General features: G+C 43.1%; 1 protein-coding gene across 1 annotated transcript in view; it reads right to left on the bottom strand.

Moving 5' to 3' along the window:
- Positions 1–536: 536 nt before the first annotated feature.
- The window catches only part of Cpsf100 (cleavage and polyadenylation specificity factor subunit 2), a 38,867-nt gene continuing 17,494 nt past the window's right edge, over positions 537–21,909 (bottom strand). The window contains exons 10-16 of the mRNA XM_037416127.2: positions 21,124–21,230; positions 19,606–19,691; positions 16,905–17,149; positions 12,570–12,738; positions 7,888–7,940; positions 5,415–5,549; positions 537–654 (exon numbers count right to left, since the gene is read on the bottom strand). Of these exons, the coding sequence (XP_037272024.1) occupies positions 562–654; positions 5,415–5,549; positions 7,888–7,940; positions 12,570–12,738; positions 16,905–17,149; positions 19,606–19,691; positions 21,124–21,230 (888 nt within the window). The 3' untranslated portion in view covers positions 537–561. The remainder of the gene's footprint in view (positions 655–5,414; positions 5,550–7,887; positions 7,941–12,569; positions 12,739–16,904; positions 17,150–19,605; positions 19,692–21,123; positions 21,231–21,909) is intronic.

Here is a 21,909-nt window from a genome sequence, read left to right as displayed (position 1 = left end):
AAAATTAAAGAGTGCTAAAACTCGATTCACTGTACAAAATAATCACTAGCTACAAATGAATTGCTTGTAGTACTTATTCACGGTTTAAAAAGGAAGGAATCATGAAGTGCCTTAATACGCCAGTCATTACAACACACACCTGTTAACATGCGTCTCTCATAATCAAATGGTGGATTTGGGACGTTAAACCCCACAAATCAATCAATCAATCACCTGTTAACATGGTTTCATGTTGGACATGAAGCCTGTATAGGGTCTCTTTGCGACAGAGTTACAAGCGCTAACGTGTGGCCGTGTGATGGACTATTCACCTGCCACGCAGAAAGCCCGAGTTCAAATACCGCTCGATCCAGGATATTTTTCTTGGTCATTAGGCGCGATAGCGGTTACGAATGCTGGTGTTGGTTCCAGAATCGGCTGTTGTGATCTTATAGCAGCTTTCGCTGTAGAAATGAATCGGTTCCACTAAATGTTAGGTCCTGCAGCAGGTAGAACATCAGGATGAAATATTTTGAGAGTGAGGCATGTCACAAGAGTACATTTCTAAAAACATGTTTATTTCTAGATGATGGCATACTGCTGGTATAAGATTTCGCGCACTTTGAAGTAGTCTTCACACAGGCAACCTTCAATGTTGATTCTGCCGGCTTCATTCTGCAAAAGATCAGAGACATGTTACAACTAGAATAACAACAAATGCCGCAGCTACATCAACTCGATAGAGTTACCGTGCTGCTACGCAGCAGCTTTCAACGGCCGTTGAGTGATTCAGGCATTTCTCACAATAATTGGGTTGAACACAGAAATGATAGCAGTACCGAAATACACTTGCACACAATACTTTACAGGAAACGAGTCCTATAATAGATTCCTATTCTGTTAAATAGTGGCATAATAACACTTTTGGAACTGTCTCAAAACTCTGCCGAGGCTCTTGTCACATACATGTTAGCCAAATATCACTGCACTCAGCATAGTTAATTTACGATGTTGTCAAAAACAGCTGAATATCACAAAGTACATAGAAGGTTGGAGTGTGCGGGCACTACAGGTGTTCGCTGATCTCATGACTGATCACATGATCAATGAAGGTGGCACGTAGCCTCAGAGATATAGGCCACATGTCGTGTAGATAGAGACAACAATGGAGTGCTGGAACTGTGTCCGTTGGGACGCATCACTTCTTCTCGCATTGTATAATGAAGGATATGAAATCCACAATGTTGACAATAATTTCTGGCTGAATGCAATTGGCCTGGAATGCAGGCCTTTCTCAGCTAAATACTAGACGTGCGCGAATATTCGAAATTTCGAAGCGTTAGCTATTGGTTTTGCTCTGATATTTTACTATTTGAATTTCCCGAAGACAAATACAGCCAACTCTAATTGCGAGTGGCTCCTTCAAATTTTCAATGTGCTTCACCCCATCACACTCTTGTATTGCGGCAAAGCTGCCTTTCAAGCTCTGCTACAGTTGCAAATGTATTGAATAAAAAAAATGCTCTTTCCAACATTGGCGATGATAGATGTGACAGAGGTGGGGGATAAATTAATGCTGTTTTGGACCAGAATTTTGGGCACGAAGTATGAAAAGTCTGATGCTAAAGATTTTTAGCATCCAAAATTTCAGGTGTTTTTATAACCATGTCACACGGGCACTTTCGAAAGGCCATCAAAATGCTGCAGCTCCATCAACTCAATAGAGTTATCGTGCTGCTAAACAGCAGCTTCCACTGCCCGTTGAGTGATTCATGTATTTCTCGCAATAATTGGGTGGCGCACAAAAACTTTTTTTTCGCTTTCATGTTATCGTAAGTGAAATAATATACATACACACATATGCATCTATAATTTTTGTGTAAATATTTAAATAAATTGTTTAGACATACTTATGAATGCATCATGTTCCGTTTTGATGATATGTGGGGTTTAACGTCCCGAAACCACCATATGATTATGAGAGACGCCGTAGTGGAGGGCTCCGCAAATTTTGACCACCTGGGGTTCTTTAACGTGCGCCCAAATCTGAGCACATGGGCCTACAACATTTGCGCCTCTCATGTTTGGTTTTAAGTATTTAAGCAGCGAAACAGTGGCGTCTTTGTCACCACCACATTGCTGTGGTCGAGAGTATGAGCAGTTCGGACAATCCAAATGGCAAAAATACTTGCATGGTACTTTTAAATCATAATGGGGCAATTTTTGTTTTTCTAATCGGGGATTCAGGCACACTGTTTCCGCTTCCATTGCTCAATAGCTATTAACGTCTCAGCGTAGTTGTAGGGTGTTCAGTTAACTCGATACACTATTGACTCAATGGCTTTCGAAACCGCCTGTGTGGCAGCTCATGCAACACTGCTATTACACAGATAGGCATCTGCAAGGCAGATTTGGAACTCAAAGGGAGCACACCCTTGTCTGCCACATCAGTTGGGCTTCCCCACATGTTGAACGAGAAGGAGAGACCGAGGAAATGGCACCTCTGCCATTCGTGTGTTGTGGGTAACAATTTAGTTGCCCCAAGTCATGCACATAGATACAAAGCCTCGTTCTTATAAGGTAGCTATGAAGCACCAACTGCCAGCGCTTCATCAACCTAGCCAAAATAAACACTTTCGTATTGTTATTCCTTAAAAATATGCCTAGAGATCCCTTCCGGCTTTTTATCCCACAATTTCACTTCAAGGCATTAGGAAAATATTCTTGAAATGTTAGAGTAATATTAAAAAAAATGTTCGATTCACACTCACGTATTAATATTCGAATGTGCTTTGTACCCAAAATGTTGTTATTCACACAGCTCTACTAAATACCCTATTTGAACATACCACCAACATCGCTTAGAGTTGGCCGAATGTTGGCTACTGTTAGCTATCCGCTGCTATGAGGCCCACATTTTCTTCTTAAGTGCTTGTGCCACAGAGGCACATAGAATGGAATTACCTTCCAAGCGGCTCAAGATTTAATGCCATTTGCATGGTGCCACACTAGTGAACCTTGGCATAAACATAGCATCATTTGCCACAACTCATTAAACTGTAAAGCGTACTTTTTGTGCAATGCAGTGTGCTTGAAAACATTTGAAGTACGCCCAAACTTTAATATAATGAACATAGATATGACAAAATATTCATTATAATGAAGTAAATAAAAAACAGTCTTGCAATAAATATGATGTTAGGAATAACCCTTACAATAAATTTTCAGATATAACGACCGGAACACAACTTTGTTATACTGAGGTTTGAGTGTAGACTATCGCGTAGAAAATATTTCATACTTGACTTCGACAAACCTCGTTTTATTTCCTGATGCACTGGGAAAAATTTATTTCAACATAGCAATGGCTTTAATATGGTAGGCGTCGCATTGCTCCTACACTTCAGATTCAATGTGGAATGGTTGTGGTTGGTTGCAATGCTGTAAAAAAAAACTCAAGCTTATGTCACGAACATATGCTTAATTACTCATTTCACTAGTCTTGAATGTGGAATAAACAAACTTGTAAATGATGTGCACTCATTGTTTATTACCCTATTAGTACCACTATTAGTGCTATCAGCATTGTCAGGTCGAATGTATTCCAATTCGGACATGTGACAGCTCCCCCCCCCCCCCCCCAATGGTAATTCAGGAATTTAAGGCCCTAAATACTAAACCTTGCTTGTGACCGTGCGCCATGGGCGTTAATCTCAAGCCAATAGCTTTGGACTAGATTCTTCAAGATGTTGTCACCGTGTAACAGTACATTTGCTAAATAAGTAGCATGTTGTTTCTCTAACGCAAACTTAGATTCATTCTTAGTGATAAAAAGTTACCCAGGCTTGAACAGACACTGTCAAAATTCATGGCGCTACAGCGAGGTGTTGTGGGAACTTGAAATTCTAATCTGTCTGTTGTTGCTGCATTTTTTTTTCTGATATGTCACAGCAAGCCACAAAAAAAATTCAGCCTCTTCTCAGAGCAATGGCCATACGCTCCATCATGTCACTGTCACAGCATCGGTGTCCGTCATTACACAGCATTTCTTTAGAGCAGCTGTTTCTTTAAACGACAGGTTGGCGGAACTATTAAAAATGCTGGCTGATGCCATCGATGTGACATTACCTACAGGAAAGTAGGGAGAAGACAGTGCTCCACATTGATTGATATGTGGGGTTTAACGTCCCAAAACCACCATTTGATTATGAGAGATGCCGTAGTGGAGGGCTCCGCAAAATTTCGACCACCTGGGGTTCTTTAACGTGCACCCAAATCTGAGCACATGGGCCTACAACACTTCCGCCTCCATCGGAAATGCAGCCGCTGCAGCCGGGATTCGAACCGGCGACCTGCGGGTCAGCAGCCGAGTACCTCAGCCACTAGACCACCGCGGCGGGGCGACAGTGTTCCACAAAGGACACTGGTGCCGTGACGTGACAGTATTGGACGGCTGCATGAATTGGGCCCTAAGAGAGGTGACTTATGGTATGGCACAACCAAAGGAATCCAGCAGATGACAGACAGCTTGAAAAATAGGTACCCCGCATGCGTGAGCAGGTTTGTTTGCAACCAGACAGCCTCGACCACAGACTAGCGACAAACAATTTTTTCCATTCGCCTTTCCTCTACCTTCTCTTGTTGCACGAGGGGAACATATAATGAGGCACGACATTCCTGCAGTGTGCTTTGAAATGTCTTTGTGGTGCTTCTGTACCTTCGCTGGAATGTGGAGGGGTGAACATGCTTAGAGCTAGAAAAGTAGTCTGGGAACAGGAGGCTTTGGTTAGAAAATATTGCTGCAGGAAAGTCAACTTACACACTGGGCTAACGTAAACGTATTATTGTGCTTAACTGTAGTGTGGTAATTATGACATTGATTGAAAGGAATTAAAGTGGACAGAATAGCACTTCTTCCAGCATAGATGGGATCGAAGCATGCAACTTTTGAGTTACATGTCCGATGCTGTGCCAATTGAGCTACGATGGAAGGCGTTTCCCCCGTCCACTTTTCTGAGGGGCTTCTGTGTGTACAATCCCAGAGAGTGTTCGCCAATGCTGCTTGGAGCCAAGGTGACGAGTGTGATGCACTCATTTTGCCAGCATCACGTGGCACATGACCTACGCATGAGGGGGCAGCATGATTCGAAGGTCATTGGTTCGGATCCCACCGATGGAAAGGGTGATTGTCCCCTTTAACCCATTTATATCATAATTACTGCACTACAATTAGATCAAACATTATTGTACCCTACACTTTGCTTGGCCTAACTGTCTGTTAAATTTATTCATCGTGTGTGACGAAAAAATAAGTCCCTCAAACTGTTCCCCTTCTTTCATGCTCATGGTAAGGTGGAAGGTTAATCTAGCAATGCAGCTAAAATTATTTACCCCTAATACAGAGTCTTTATAAGGCTGCCAAATGCGATACCAACCCTTCGCACGGCCACAATGCCATTGCAGTACAGAACTCCACCGGAAAACTCGGCTTGGACTCCATTGCGAAGAAGAACTTGCTTGAAATCGGAGAGCTTGAGTTCGTTAACGAAGATGGTTGCGTGTCCCGGTACCTGGAAAAAAAAAAGACAGATAAAAGTGATAACTGATATGAGTATCACTATGCAACATTCTCTCTGTAAATGCATTAAAAAATCTGTGGAGTCCTGCAAAGCTCATGGACATATAAAAAATGAATTACACATAATCCAAAAGGACAACTTCATCACCCTAGGAACATCATGAATGCCTCTTGAACTGCAGCCACAAAGTTGTCGGTGAGAGTACACATGTTCGAATGTGATTAGATAACTAGTTTCTGCGCTAGTCTTTATACATTTGACATATTGAACCCACATTGTGCAATTTGGTCGGTTGTGACCTAGACTCGCACAAAAACGTGCACACACACAAACACAGTACAGTCGAATCCCGATAATTCGAAGCTGAAGTGGCCAGAAAATTTGTTCAAATTAAAAGAAGTTCGAACATTGAAGGCTAAATGAACGGAGGGCTCACCGTGCCGCGGCGCATGTGCATTGAGCTAACACACGAGGAGGAAGTTTCAGAAGACTTACACTTATTCACAAATCACAGGACATCCGTCATTAACTGAAGTAATCGGTGATGCGCGTCTGCACATGTTTGCCTAGCAGCGAGTCAACTTCGCAAGCAGCTTGCAAAGCGTTTCTACTTCAGCTTCAGCATTCTCCTGGCAAGAGAAGTTGCGCGTGGCAACGTCCAGCGCTGACGCTCTCTAAAGACGACAACAACGCCTGCGTCTCCGCTACTGGTCTACCACCCTCTGCACTGCAGTCGCAGCGTGGCCAGCATGTGACGAGAAAGGAGAAGCGTCTCCACGGGGAGATAAGCAGATCGGCATTTGAGAGAGAACCAACACTCCACGACAGTGTTTTTTTTTTTTCTATTTTGCTCTCTTTGCTTGCGTCGCTGAGAGAAGGGTCTACATGGCAGAGACGGGAAAGGGGAAGCAGGGCACCGGCGTGTGAAAGAAAGCCAACACTCCGTGACAGTTTTATTTTTATTTTTTCCCTCTCTCTTCACGCACAGCATTGAAAAGAAGGGTCTTTGCGTGGCAGGGACGAAAAAGGGAGAAGCGTGGCACATGTGCGTCGTAGATCGGCATTTGAGAGAGAGCAAACATTCTACAGCAGCCTTTTCTTTTCCTTCGTGCACAGAGTTGAGGTGTCGGAGGTGCCGCCACGGCATTGGGCGTAGTGCTGAGAGCATTTTCGAAGCGCCGTATGTTCGAATTAACCGTCCCAAGTGCTCGCGTGTTCTCGAATTACAGGGCGTTTTCGCTTATTGGAATACACATAGCTTTGACGGGACCTCAGCGTGAGTTCGAATTAACCGGAAGTTCGAATTAGGCATGTTCAAATTAATGAGATTGAACTGTACTTTGCAAGAATAGCATCCTGTCTTTTAATACAGATCTGACTATGCATACATGTTTGGCACCTGCAATTCAAATAGCTGCTGAAATATGCAGATGACACCTGGGTGTGCACTCTTGTTTATGAAGGTCACGAAACGTAACTTCCACTAACATAAACTTTGTCTGCTTAGAACGTAGTAAGTTTGTATAGCCGAGGCACTAAGAGAGCAGCAGTTAATGAAATCATATTTATTGTCACGTAAGCAAGAATCTAGAGAAAAAAAAAATGCTTCAGGCAGTGCCAGTTAAACTTGTGTCACACCGGCACTCTGAAAAGGCCGTCGAGTTGATCGAAACGTCACAACTCTTTTGACTCGATAAAGTTGTTGTGCTGCTACACAGCAGTTTTTAAAGGCCGTTGAGTAGTTCAGTCGTTTCTCTCAAAAAAATTATGGGGCACTACGGATCTTTATTTTCACATTCACGCCACTGAAGGCTAAACAATATAAATCTCTTAAAAGCACAAATATGTATGGTTCTTCCGGAGATTTTAATAAATTGTTTACACACAACTACAAATACATATCTTGTTTTAAGTTGTTGAGCAGCGAAAGTGTAGAGGAGAAAACACCGCAAGACAGCCTGCATGTCACTGTAGTCGACAGTAGCTCCAGTTCTCACATTTGAAGTGGCAAAAATACTACATTATATATTGCAGAATGCCCAAATGTAGTGTTTTTAAAGCATGCTGGTTAAACTGTGTTTCTAATTTAAGCACATGCACACTGCGAATGAGAGGCCATGTTCTTGCTGTTTCCGCTTTCGTTGCTCAATGGCCATTAAATTGTTGATGGAACTGTGGGGTGCTCTTTTGACACAATAGACTATGGACTCGATGACCTTTGAAATGTTCCATGTAGCAGCTCCTGTTTTACCACCAAGTCTACAGACTATCGGTTGGAAGGTCATCCAAATGGCTGTGTGACATGGGTATTATACTCCACAAGACTTACCTGACTGGGTGGCAATGGTTGAAGTATGTACATGCTCTCTCTACCGTCTTCATCTGCAACAAAAAAAAAAGGGACCGAATGAAAGCCCATTCATACAGGATGACGAGTTATTGTTAAGACAAGAGAGTGAAAATATAATTCCTTATCGTTAAAGTGACATGACGAGAACTTTGTTATGTACACCCAACAGCAAAAGCTTTTGGGTAGGCTTGTGCGAATAGTGAACTTTAGGTTCGAAGCAAGTTCGAATGGTATGTATGACATATAAAAAAAAGGGAATATTTATCATGACATAACTGACCTGCACAATATTTCTTTTAAATTGAAATAGGGGCTCTATGCAAATGCCATTTTTTTTTCGTTCAAAGGAAGTCGAAACAACCTTGAGTAGTAGTTTCGGTAGGATGCGAGTGCTAACCTGTAAGATACTTAACATTTTGAAATTTATTATACTTAGAGCATATAAGCCATCTTAACAAGCTTAATAAAATGAAGAATTGATTTGAGGGCAACATGTTCCTTTAAAGGGGCCCTGCAGCACTTCTTCAAGTAGCCATGGAGCCAGTAAACATGCTTGTTGCCTCACAAATTTACTGCTACAAAGTTTCTAGAATCAGTCCGGTACGATCGTAGTTCCAAAAATTTGTCGCACGCTGCAGTTGCACTCTCTCTCCTCGCCCTGACGAAATACTGGAAGCTAAGTAGAGACGAATGGCACGGTGGAAGAAAATACGTCGTACGCACCTCGTGACCTTGAGCACGTTTTTTTTTCTTCGATTACGCGGCTTTTCAGTGCAATCGCGCACATACTCGTGGACAAGCGGCGGCCCTGGTAACGATGAACGCGCCATGCTCATATCAGCCAATGGCTGTAACCAGAACCGTATATTCCTTCTTGGCAGTGACAAGCGATTTTTGAGCTTGTATAGTGTCATTTGCCAAGGGACGAAAGCAGTTTTTTAGCTTTGAAAATTTATTGTGAACTACAGGCCGCGTGCTGAGCTATAATATTTGCCTCGCGTCTTCTCGGTAGCCTCGATTACTGATCGGCAGCGTTTTCTGACTATGCTCAGTAAGTTTTGCAGGGCCCCTTAAATTTGAAGGAGGGCTTCGCGGCAAGACAAGTTTTCTTTGTACAGATGCTTTCACGGCTTAGCACCTTTACATTGCAGTGAAACCACTTTTACAAGCGGACTAATATACACTTATTTGTTCATTGCGAATTCTTCGAAAATATTTGACAATTTAAATTCGAAGTGAATTAGAATACTCAGCTATCCATTCGAATATTCACACAAGCCTACTTTTGAAACATGAAACGTTTATGAAAGCTTTATCTTGGCTTTGTCTACCAACGTAAAATCTAAATAAATATTCCAGAGTTAGTAATGCAACCTACAGAGTCATCAGCTAGACTAAAAGCGTTATGCAGTAACAGAGAAAAAAAAAATCACATTTGTTGTGGAACCGGTGTCCCATAAACTTTTGCTGTTGAGTGTACTAGTGCAAAGAAGTAGGCTTGTGCAAATATTAAAACATTTTGAACATTCAAATCAATATTACAACAGTCGAATTTGCTCTGATTCGAATCTCAATTATAGGAGATTTCGAAGTATGCAAAATAAACAAACAAGTTTATAGTAGTCCGCCAGTAAAGATAGTTTCACTGCAGCAGAGGGGTGCTAAGACGTGAAAACACTTAATCAGAAAAAATCCGCACTGCCGCAAAGCCCTACTTTAAGGTTAAGGTATAGTATAATATTTTACAGATGAGTTTGAGTGCTGCCATGTTGGGCTGTTGGCCTTTGTGTTTTGTATCCTTAACAACTGAATGAACAGTGTTACAGTAGACACATATGCATGAAAAGGTTTGGGTTGGTGCGTCCGATGTTTCATGGCCTTACTGATTTATGTCACGGTATACTAAAATCAGAAAACATCAGCTCAACAGCCCAACATGGCGGCTCTCATATGGCTTACGGAGAGTAGTCTATGAGCCCCAGTGGAAAAAGCCAGTTTTTTCTCCAAATGCCGTTTTCCGGTTTTCGGTTATGTTAAATGTGCAAATTATTGCCAGTCAATGTGCTGCATAAAGATTCCATATACGCGGTTTCTTTAAAAATATGCAAGCAAAATGTTAGATTGCCCCTCGCCTATGAAACCAAAACAGGAGGTGCTAGTTTTATGTGCATCATGAGATTAGCTTGATATGTATTATTTTGTTGGCTATCTAGAATCATATCTAGTGCAAACATGTCACAATGCTCTAAAAACATTGTCAACACATCATTGTTAACGGTAAAAGTCATAAACTTCTCACTAGATGAATGCGTAAACTGGTACATGTGTTGTTCACGCTCAAGGACATGAATGTGAGCCTGCAAACCATAAAAAAAAATTTGCTTTGTGTGACAATGTGTGTCATTTCAATAATGGCAACAGAAGCACACTTGATATCTTAATTAAACAAATGGGGATCAAGCCTGGCACCTAAACTATAAAAGTGTGCCTCACAAACGATCAGCACCGTAAAGCGAAAACATCCCATCATGTATGTGTCACTGATGCTGCAAAACAAGCTCATAAAAAAAAATTGAATGGCGGCTGGAGAAAATCTAGTGCAAGCAATGCACCCGTTTTAAATTCCTTTTTGTTGAGCCCATGCTTTTACCGGGGTTGCCACAGCCAGCACTGCACGTTAGTTCTAGCGCTGAGTTTGGACACTCTTGCATTGTATATGATGGGCTGTGGTTCGGCTCTACTCTGTGTCTGCACCAAGGAAAGACCTAATGTCAGCCAAGCAGGCAACATTAAACCCCAATGATCGACCGATGTTCCTTTTTTTTTTAAGGGGAGATGCTACTCGAAGACACTTTTTCTTTAATATTCAACCTACAGCAATGAAACTTGAGCTGTTTATGGAACCTTTTATGCTCATTTTAAATATATAATTAGTTTTCTTGCAAGTTACACACTTTTAACTCTGCAACATGACAAAGTGAAAACCATAACCCTTTTGCCCCCCTCTTTTCATTCCTAAAATTCTGTAATTTTTTACCATTCATAGTTCATAATGCTTCAAATAAAGTGTAAAGTGCAAATAACTAATTAGGAAGCACATACAAAATATGTAATATGCGTGAAAAATAATAGACGTAAAAAGTCCTTATTTCACCTACCCTAGTAAAGTTATACATAGAATGTTTTTATTATACATTAAAGTATTGAACTTTAAACTAGATAATTGCATTTGTCATACTTTGGAAAAAATTTGGGCAAAATTTCAATGCAGATGCGAGCACTAGAAGTGTCCGAAAAAGGAGGGGCACATTAAAAAAAAAGGCAAAATTTGTGTTTTGAGAAAGACAAGTTTTAAAGTTAAAATTCAGTTTTTATATTGAACGATATTATTAAATCACATGAAATTTGCACACCAAAAAGAACAATCCTTTTTGTAGTGGCCACTGTGACTAATATACGCCACCACCATGAGTTTGTCCCTCTCGGCCTTTTCGAGCCGACTCCTCACAGGCATTTCGCTCACAGACAGGGCCACGAAATGCTTGCCGAACTTCCGTTCCATCTGGCAGAGCCTTGTGCCAACTGCAAGCTAGGAAGAAGTTCGACAGGACTGCGAAATCCAAACTAAGTCCAGTGTCATGCTATTTTGCAGCCATGTTTGTGCCACATACCGTCGTACATAATGGCAATGACGTCCCTGCTAAGCTCTCACTGCGAGCTCTTTCGACCTCTCAAGATTGGCGCTGACGTCATCCATTGCCGCATCATGAACTTTCCGGCTGACGGGTGTGAATGAATTTGATGCATTGGCTTTTCCAAGCCAACAACTTCCACAAATCGGACCAGCTGCTCGTAGCCTACTCCTACAGAGAGCGCCGCACAACGGCTTTCACTTGCGAGCAATGCCTTGTTTCATTCATAACGGAGATAATTACATGAGAAAAGCATTTGTTCAGCTGCGCTGCTCGACAAGACATGGACCCCACAAATAGGTTTCTCAGCACATAGAGGTGCGCAGCGAGCAATGGCGGTCCACGATTTGTACCATGTGATAAGCCAGTCGCGGCGCTCGAAAAACGCACAGAAGAGTGATTCTTTTTATTATTTCTTGCACTGCATCAGCGAGTGAAACTGTTGTTATTTGAAGAGTGAGGCTCGACTCTTCGACTCATGCGATCAACAATGGCTAGCGGCGGCGCAATATCGGCGGCAAGGTGCTCGAAGACTGCACACTTTCGACTTTTTAACAGGCACCTGGTGTTCTTTAGATGAAATTTTAAAGCATTTCCAGTTAAGTCTCGACCTGTACTATTTTTTTCATAACAGAAAAGGTACTAATCTTATCAAAACAGGCAAAAATAAAAAATCGGTAATTTTGAAAAAAAAAACTCGCATTTTTCGACCCGCATCTCCCCTTAAGCTTTACCTGGCTAGGGTAAATTGCTCACCCCCCCCCCCCCCCCTTATTTTTTTTTCTTTTTCAAACTATGGCACATTACATTTGAGAATACGCAAGAATTCTCTGACAGCTTTGTGCATACCAATGACAAATTTACCTTTTGTCAACACTACAGTCCTTGTGTTTCTTGAAACCTTCCAAGAAGGTTTCGGGTACACGATAGTTATGATATTCTTAAAAACGGAAGACATGCAACACCCACCGATGGTTTCGGCACGAGTCCCATCGGGGGCCAGATGCTCCTCTGTCGCGATCTCGCCGTCGAGCCATGCCAGCTCGGCATTCTTGGCCCGAGCAAACTGCAGGGAACTCACGAGCGAGTCGCGCAACTTGACCTGGTAGATGTGCGACTCCGTTGTTGCGTCAACCACCTGCACAGGCGGGGCAAGACGTCACCAAACGTGAATCACAATAACGATACAATTGTGAGGGTCAACACAGAGGAAGGCTCCTGAAATTTCGACAATGTGGAGATCTTTTAAGATGCACGTATATCTAGCCACCTAGGCACATGGCCCTCTAGCCTTCTCGCTCCGTGGAAATGCAGTTGCCGGCGCCGGGATATGACTTTGCGACCTTTGGGTCAGCGGTCAAGCAGCATAACCGCTAGACCACTATGTCAGGTGGGGGCAAAAATAAATCCTCATGATATCTTAAAGATGAGGAAGTTGTTCCAGCTTTATAACAATGTTTGGGTAGCATTAAAAAAATGTTTGTGATGGAGACGAGCCAACGGACAGAACATGCATTGTACTAGCAACAGAGATTTTCATTGACAAGCCTGACATACACACGGAAAACTTAATCGGCACTAAAGCAAAATCTCTTTCACTGACGTAAACATGGCAAACTTAGTCAGTACTAAAGGAAAACCTCATGCATGCAAATGACAGGCAAGGGTGATCACAAGGGGAATCACAATACTCATAAGTCGAACCCATTTATAACGAACTCAAAAGTGCCGTGACAAGTGGTCGTTATATCGGTAGTTCATTGTATATGAACTCACCCATATAAATATGTACTTGGTGACCAAGATTTTTTTTTTTTTTTTTCAGTGTATTCTTGTTGCAAAGTGCTAACGAACCCTCCACTGACAAGTTAGGCCCTTCCGCGTGTTAAAGAGACCACCATTTGCTCACGAGTGAATAGGTGACCGGTGAAATGGGCAACCGCAGGAAACTGTGGGATACGACGGCTTTCGGTTCGATGCACAGCGCGGGTTAGCAGCGGCACGCGCGCATTTTTGTACAGCTCTGTTAAAAAAAACACCTCCCATAAAACGTCAGTGCTTTAGAAGTTGTTTTTTTTCGTTTTTGCTAACCATGACTGTGACGATGACAAGCTACAAAAGCCATGAACGGCAAGGAGACTTTTTTATCGCACTGAAATGATCTCCAATGCTCTTATGCTGCTCGGGGGTACTGTCAGTTTGGCTAGCACATCAGTCGATACAGAAAACAGTTTTCATTGTATGATACGTTACTGCTGATAAAAAATCACCATTTTAAAGGTCTCAGGGTATGGGGATGACTGTGGCAGTATACTAAGAGTTCATTTCGTGATCACTGCTTCGGCTGACATCGTCGGTCGATCGGCATGAAGCGCAGCACTTATTGAGTTCGTTGAGATATCTTCTTTTTCTAGCCTTCAGCGCGCTATAAGATGTATTTCTTAGTCGAAGCCAGATGCTTATTTAAACGCTGATCTTGATCAAGCTGCACGGCACGGTGACACATAAACAATACAGTCAAGACATTGTCGGCGCCGTATATTCGAAACCCTCCACTTTTTAAATGCACTTCTTTCTTTGGGTGCCGTCCTGTGCACATTTTGACAAAGATAACGCAAATGGACTCGTCCAGCGCTTCGAGTAAACATACTCTTGAGTGAAGCTTTTGCCTTTTTTTGTCATATATATGGGTGCAATGGCCAGCGCTCATCCCGTATGGGAAGTCAATTTCACCCGCGCGTTCCCATTATATATTTCCTAGGCGCTTGTGTGACACTTTATTTCTCAATATATTATTCGCAGCAAATTCATGCGTAAGCTTTTTTTTTTTAGTCTGGAATGCACACGCATCTGTGATAAAATGGTTTTCGCACACTCTGGCTTCCACGTTCCGTACTCAAAGGCTACCTGTCGCTGTGGCTCTCTTCTTCACGGCCGCAGCCCGCTTCATTTTTCTTCCTTTGTTCCACGGGAATCGATACACGCCGTTTGCCTTTCACGTTCGAGTTGGAACAGCCAACGGCTGAACAATTGACCATGATTTATTATAACGAACATAAACGGGGGACCGCGCCTGAATTCCGAATAATCTGAGGCTTGCGGCGAAGCGGTTTGCTGTCGTCTACTCTTCTCGAACCGGAAGGCGGTAGCAAACGGTGCATCCCACAATCCCTCGCTCTTTTACTGGTCACCTATTAAACTACGTTTGCAATGAACTCACACCGTTCCATTGAAGTGTAGTACCGCCACGTCGAACAAATAATTTCTGGTTGATTGCATGCAGCGTGTCGCTTACTCGGCTCTCGTCGTCACTTGCCGGGTTGTATGCAGTCCAATGCATGCGCGCGTTTGTGTGGTCTTTGTGCATCCTTCAATCGTAATCGCGCTCGAGTGCACCAAGTAGCCTGTTTGTCTAACACAATGAAGACCAATTTTGTAAGTAATGTGCGCAAGCAGCCACACATGACGCGGCGGCAGCGAACTTTCGACCGACAGCATGATGCGCTTGTCCCTCCGACAATCCGCTCAGCAGATATCTGCAGATGACTGTGGTAAGATTGCCGGTGATGAGTCAAAATGGCACATTCATTGCCACCGGCCACTTTGCCATTTTGATGCTTAGAACCGCGCAGAAGTCGTTATCACTAATTGACCGGTCTCTGCCATTACTGAAAGGCAGAAAACCTTTTGCAGCACATTGTGGTGTCGACGAGCTGAGCGTCGCAGTGAACGTTTATGTAATAGAAAGTGGTGGCTTCTCGACGGGTGGGAGTTTGGGGGGAATTTATGACTTCTTGCGTTCAAAGGCGTTGTTGGTTAATTGGCGGGGGTCGTAGATGCCGAGGACGGCGTCACAAAAGTTCGCCATGAAAAAGCTGGCTGCAAGTATTCATGCTGCCTCTGATTTCATTTTTTTCCCTCTCACTCCCGTTCTGTCGGTGAAGAACCGCCTAGAATATGAGAAACCTTGCTCACGGCATCCGAAATCTGCGTGTGGGGTTCGCCACGGTCTACGATATCTTCTTCGGAAGTAAACTGTGGCGGGGCACGCGTGAGCACGTATATCACATTCGCTTTTCTTTTTTAATTTTGTATGCGCCATATTTTTATCACGTCCATGTCGGCAGTGTTCATTGTAAAAGGAGGAGGTTTTGAAAAAATGTTCGCAGTATGTGGACTCAGTTTCAAAGGGCAGCATAGGAAAGCCGTAAGTGCATCAAAATATGGCCGTTATAACCGTTAGATTATTATATCTGGGATCGATTTAAGTGAATTAGACTGTAAATACTATTTCATGGCAAAAATGATCAGTCTGCAAAGTCGGAAGGCTGTTTAAAAGTTAGAATGACAATGCTTCGGCAAACCCATGCACTAGCCATTGTCACTATTACCTGGCTGGAAAAACAGGCCATGCACAATGCTGACAGATTGAAACGCAAGATCAATACTTTCAGCATAATGACTGATATTATATTGCTCAAAATAACCATGCCGTGAATTTAGCCGCTAAAGGAAATGTTGGCTCTGATGCAAGACAGTGAGTGGGAACTGCTGTTGTTACTCACTGAGGGTAGAAACGAAGATACGTGGTCCACTTAGCCCTATACGTCGGGTTTCAATCTGCAAGCACTGTGCACAATAACACACATGCAACGTCTAGCCCTTAAATGTTGCTATTAGGCTTGTGTGAATATTCGAATGCTTTGAATATTCGAACCTATAATGCAATATTAAAATTCGCTTCAAATCGAATTTAAAATATTGAAAATTTCGAATTATTCGAAACAAACAAATAAATTCATACTAGCTCGCATGTGTCACCCTGTAAAGATGGTTTCACTGCGGTGGAGTGGTGTGAAGCCATGAAAACATAACCAGAAGAAACCAGCACTGCCGCCAAGCCCCACTTCGAGGTTAAAGGAGGATATTGCTCTCGTATAGAATTATTTTTTAAGTTTAGAAGCTTGGTATACCTACTTATATGCTCCAAGTACAGCAAATTTTAAGAAGTAACATATTTTACAGGCTAACGCTTGCATTCTAGCGAAAGTCGAATTATGCTACCATTCAAAGTTGTTGCCGCTTTCTTTGATGAAAAAAATTGTATTTGCTCCGGCCTGATCTCATTTTTTAAAAAATATTGTGCAGGTTTGTTAGGTCATCACAAATATGCCCATTTTTTTTATATTATGCGGTATACATGCTATTCGAAATTGTTAGACCAAAACCGCTATTCACTTCGAATATGAAATTCACTATTCGCACAAGCCTAGTTACTACTACTATGTGTAAACAACAGCGCACCTCGCCTATCCGTGGGGCGAACACGCGACCTTGGACCAAGCCCGATGACCGGCAGAACGCAGCCATGGCCTGAGTGGCTTCGGGACTACCGCGCACGAGGATTACCCGCTGCGGCTTCATCATCTGCACGATCTTCCGCACTGACTCTCCGTCTGATCGGCCTTCGAAGTCAATGAACTGCAGCGATGCATTCACGTCCAACTGCAGAGAGCTCTCCAGGCACTTGGTCGGAACCTCTGTGACATCTGCACAGCACGCAAGCATTGATCACGAATAACTGCTGCTGTCGAGCTGGTTGGTATGGATTCGTGACAAAGGAAGGTACGCGTGCCAACATGGACACAAAAAAAGAGGTCAGGACAACACAAACATGCATTTGGTTTGTCCTGATATCCTCTCTTGAGCTTGTTTCTGCATGCACACCTTCCTTCCTCATGAAAGCAAGCATCAGCTCCTAATAAGAAGGGTTCCCAAACAATGTTGTGGCCTCTCAAAACACGAGTGTTTTTATTTTTTATGGCTGCTGTATGTGTTGGGAGATGCAATATTCAACAATGAGTGGCTGATGTTTACTTAATTCATGGTATGGCATACTGCCCTCAATCACGGCTGCCAGGATCGGGCGCGCGCGGCGGTGTTTCTTTGGCCGTTTCATTGGAGAACGTAATTGAAGAAGTTCCTACTCTCCTGCAGACGACAACGAGGGCGCCGCGCTGTAGACATGCTTGGAGAAATGCACATTGGACGCCGTTCACGTGGCGACTGGAATAATGGAACGCTAATATGCATTCTTAATTGAGCTTGACACAGTGTTGTTCTCTGTAGCATGCTTTGACCGAGACAGAGCCAAGCAGTGTGAGGCGACTGCGTGTGACGCAGCTTGTTCGCAAATTTCGCCTCCATGACACACGTATTAAGCTGACTGACTACATAATCTACCACACTTTTCATTACTTTATTTAGTGATCGTTTTTCCCACCGCCGCCTGAATGGGTGCGTGTCAATTTAGGCGGCCTTGTCCTGCAAGGAATGCATTTTGTCGTTGTCGACCCCTGCATATGTAGCTATGTTACACAGTCCAGCTCTGTCGTCACAGCATCACATTGCTGGAAAACTAAAATGTAGTGCTGGTAATGCTACAGTCATTTTCACCAGCACGATGATCGGCGAAATTTTGTTGTGGGCACGACACTTAGAATTTCCAAGTTACCACGGTACGAGGGTGTTGCGAATGTGACTTTCTCATCTAAGCACAGGCCGCATGCAGGCGACTATGAACGTGAAAATGATGGGCGATGCTAGTAGCTTGCGAATTGTAGGGTGCCAAGGATCGGTCACCCCAATACCAAAGTACTTTAGTTCACTTAGGTGAAACTTGTTTTAAAGCGCGACATCGTTAAAGAACTTGTTTTGCAGAAATTATGTCGTTGCCGGCTGTGTGTGAGCGGAAAAGCTGCGTTGGCCGTGAGCGAAAATTTGAGGTAGATGCAATGAAGATGGTGTTTGCACTTTTTGCTTCCTTATACGGTGAAGTGTAGTCTCCGCTGAAAAGTGAGGACTTCGTGCTGCCGATTAGGAAGGCGATTGTGTGTGTGTTCTTCCATGCGAAACTGTGTGTGTGTGTGTACTTTTGTGAGGGGCCTAATGTGCGCGTGCAGTGTGTGTGTGTTCTTTTGTGCGTGAGCGTGTGGTCGAGTGCACGCGTGTGTGCGCATTCTTTTGTGTGTGTTCTGTGCATGTGTACACAAATGTGCATGCATGAGCGTGCACACTCGTCTGTCTGCGTGTGCACCCTTGTGTGTGTGGGCGAGAGCACGCGCTTGCGCGATAGTGTTCTTTTGTGCATGCGAATATGCATGTATGTGAGCGTGCTCGTCTGTCTGTGTCCCTTTTGCAATTACGCCTCCTCCATCCAAATGAGACGGCCGGAGGAACACCGCCGCGCGTGCCGGGTCCAGGCGGCAGCGCCTTAATGTTAGCTGTGTAGATTCTTCAATAAACTTTAAAGAACCAGGAAATTACGTTTTTTTTATAAGAGGTTTCGTTTACTGAAAAAAAGCTGAAAAAGAAAAATGAGTCTAGGGGTGCTGTGCTACATGCCCCATAAACATTTGATGTTTTTTTCCCAGAAAGGCCAAGCACAAAAAATAAAAGATAAGGATAACTTGTCTTGGACTTTCAATTTATGACGTGGCAGTTATTCATACGATGCATTATATGTGTATTAGTCCTTTCTCATTTACCTAGCCACTGCAAACACTTCTAAGCAATGTAATTCTCAAAAGAAAGCGGGATATTAAAGATATTCCAATCCTGTTGCTTGGTTGAAAAGGAAATTTAATTTAAGAAATGCACTTCGCGTAGGGTTCTCAATATTATGAAAGGTTCCGTAGACAGCGAGATACAAACATTTTTATTCCCATTAAGGAGAGTTCTTTTGTGTTAGCAATATAAAAATATGCACATAACCAAATTAAATGTGTTCTTTTATATAAAATGCGATTCAGTTCGAGAAATTTCCAGTAACTGAGGCCCTACATTATCAACACTGACAGCAAGAATGCACAAATCATGCATACATCGTCAGATGTGCAGGCACTCAGACTATACTATGCAATGAACAAGCCCAGTTTTTATATAGGCCAACAATGTTTGCCTATTTCATGCTGGAGCAGCTGTGAAAGCGTAGACAAGTACTCGCCCTGCATGAGGTCGTCGTCCTCGGCCTTGGTTTCGTCGGTTTCCTCTTCCTGTGCTGTCTTGTCGATGATAATAAAGTCTTCGGGCCTGCAGAAACCACAACACAATGTAGAACAGTTTCCCTATACACATAGACATATTGAACCTGACCAAGATGACAAAATAGTTTTGATATAAGAAATGTAGGCGCACGCTTCACTGCACGACAGTTCCTTTCGCTACTTCATAGCAATAGACTGTGTTGTGCTCGACAGGCTGTATATAAACTTCTTCATTGAGCAGTGGTGGGTGTTTCATTACTGAAAAAGCTACGCTAGTCGTTGTGAATTGTAGACTATTTATAGGGGGTTTTAGATGCCAGAACTGCAATATGATCATGAGGTGTGCCGTAGTGGAGGATTCCGGAGTAATTTCGTTTACAAGGAGTTCTTTAACGAGCACCTTAATCTAAATATGCGGATGGTCTTGCATATCACCCCCCCCTGAAATGTGGCCACGGAGTCGAAACCGCACCGTCAAGCATAGTAGCACGGCACCTTACATGCACCTTACCACGGCAGGTAATCCCACAAAAGTCTAATAAGGGCACGAAAGACTGAGAACGACAAACACATTGTGCTGTGTCTTATGTATTTCCTGCTATCGCGAAACACATAACTTGTGCCAATGGATATGTCTTATCACTGATAAGCTTGTGCTGCTTGCCAAAAAGTGCTGGTCTATCTCGTTGACGCTACCTGCGGCGTGCAAGACTGCAGCACATCAGGTCACACCTGAACTGCAGCGATACATATACAGTCCAATCCCAGGCCTCTCCTGGACTTCACTGATGAAATACAGTTGCACAATTTCGTGCAATGTGTATTGATACCATAGAGCAAACTAACACTGAAAAAAAAAGTTCCTATCAAAATTACTCGAGAGAAATGCTGTGACGCTACCTATTAAAGCTGCGAGCACTGTTCAGCCATCATACGAACCACAAGTATGACACATATTTGTAAAATTGTTCTCCATCCAACGCAAAATGACTCTACGCCTTGCAAATTGATCCCCATCAATGAAATGCTGCATTACAACAAAGTGTACCTGCAATGGTCATGCAGATGTGCTGGGCCTCACTCAAGTGACGCCTTTTGAAAAACAGAATTACTTGAAAATTTAGGCTAATGCAGGTGGATGAAAGTGAAATACAGCTGCAAGAAAGCCTGAAGCTGCAAGTATCGTTTCTACAAGTATAGTGTCTTTGTATGAAGCCAGACGGCGTCCAACTAACCGCATTACTTTTCCGAAAGAAAGAAGGAAAGAAAGAAAGAAAGGGAAAAAAAAACAACGCAAACAGGGGTTGTGTACTTGAGCCAACATTTCTACAAATGGACTTGACGAAACATTCGCTCGAGCACATAATCCATGTCAACAGATTCGAGCACATAATCCATGTCAACAAGTTTCCATCTACTGTTTCTGGTTGCTTTTTTTGTTTTGTTTTCCGCAAAAAGCCAGACAGCCTCCAACTGACCGTATTATTTCTCCGTAGTCATCCCACTTGATCTTCTCTTCCTTCACTGGAAACATGAGGTACGACTTTTTGGCTTGTTTGAAGAAGCCAATGCTCTTGGATTTCGCCTGCAACCGAGAGGTGCATCGACAGCTGGAGGCAAGGAATCCCACGCAACAAATGAAGCAGCCTTCAGGGGCAACAACATGCTATTGCTAGGAAAACTATATGAGGGGAGCTACAAGCTGGCAGCTGACCAATAATCTCTCACATACTACCTGAAGGCATCAAGTGGTGGCGTAACATCAACAGGCAGAAAAAGAATGTTCCACCCTCGCCGTCATGGCTACCAGGGACTTTGACTAACACTTCCACGTCTAAATGCACATCTATGTCCCATGAAGTGGCTGGTTGGATGACCGCCACTGTAGCTTAGTTGGTAGAGCTTTGGCACATTATTCGAAGGTGGCAGGTTAAGTCCCAGCCAGCAGCGAGTTATCTTTTCATCCGCTTTACTTTTTTACATTTACCACAAATAACATCCCCTACCCTTTTCTTGGCTTTCTTTTCTATTAGTTCTCTTTCGCACTGCATTTAAGAAAGAAAAAAACAAGCACTTGATATTGTCCTTCTTTAGTTCATTTGTTACATACATGCCAGTTACAGCTTCAAACATTTTGCAAGGTTCGCTGTTTTTCTTGATATACTGCGATTTCTAAATTAGACCACACTAAGCCTTCTATGAACCATAGCATGAACCTATTCGAGCCCGTACTCTGGGCTATCAGAGATGCCACTCTGGGCTAT

Source organism: Rhipicephalus microplus, chromosome 8 (assembly GCF_043290135.1).
Source record: "Rhipicephalus microplus isolate Deutch F79 chromosome 8, USDA_Rmic, whole genome shotgun sequence".
Classification (NCBI taxonomy): Eukaryota; Metazoa; Arthropoda; class Arachnida; order Ixodida; family Ixodidae; genus Rhipicephalus; species Rhipicephalus microplus.
This window is presented reverse-complemented; position numbering and strand designations above follow the sequence as displayed.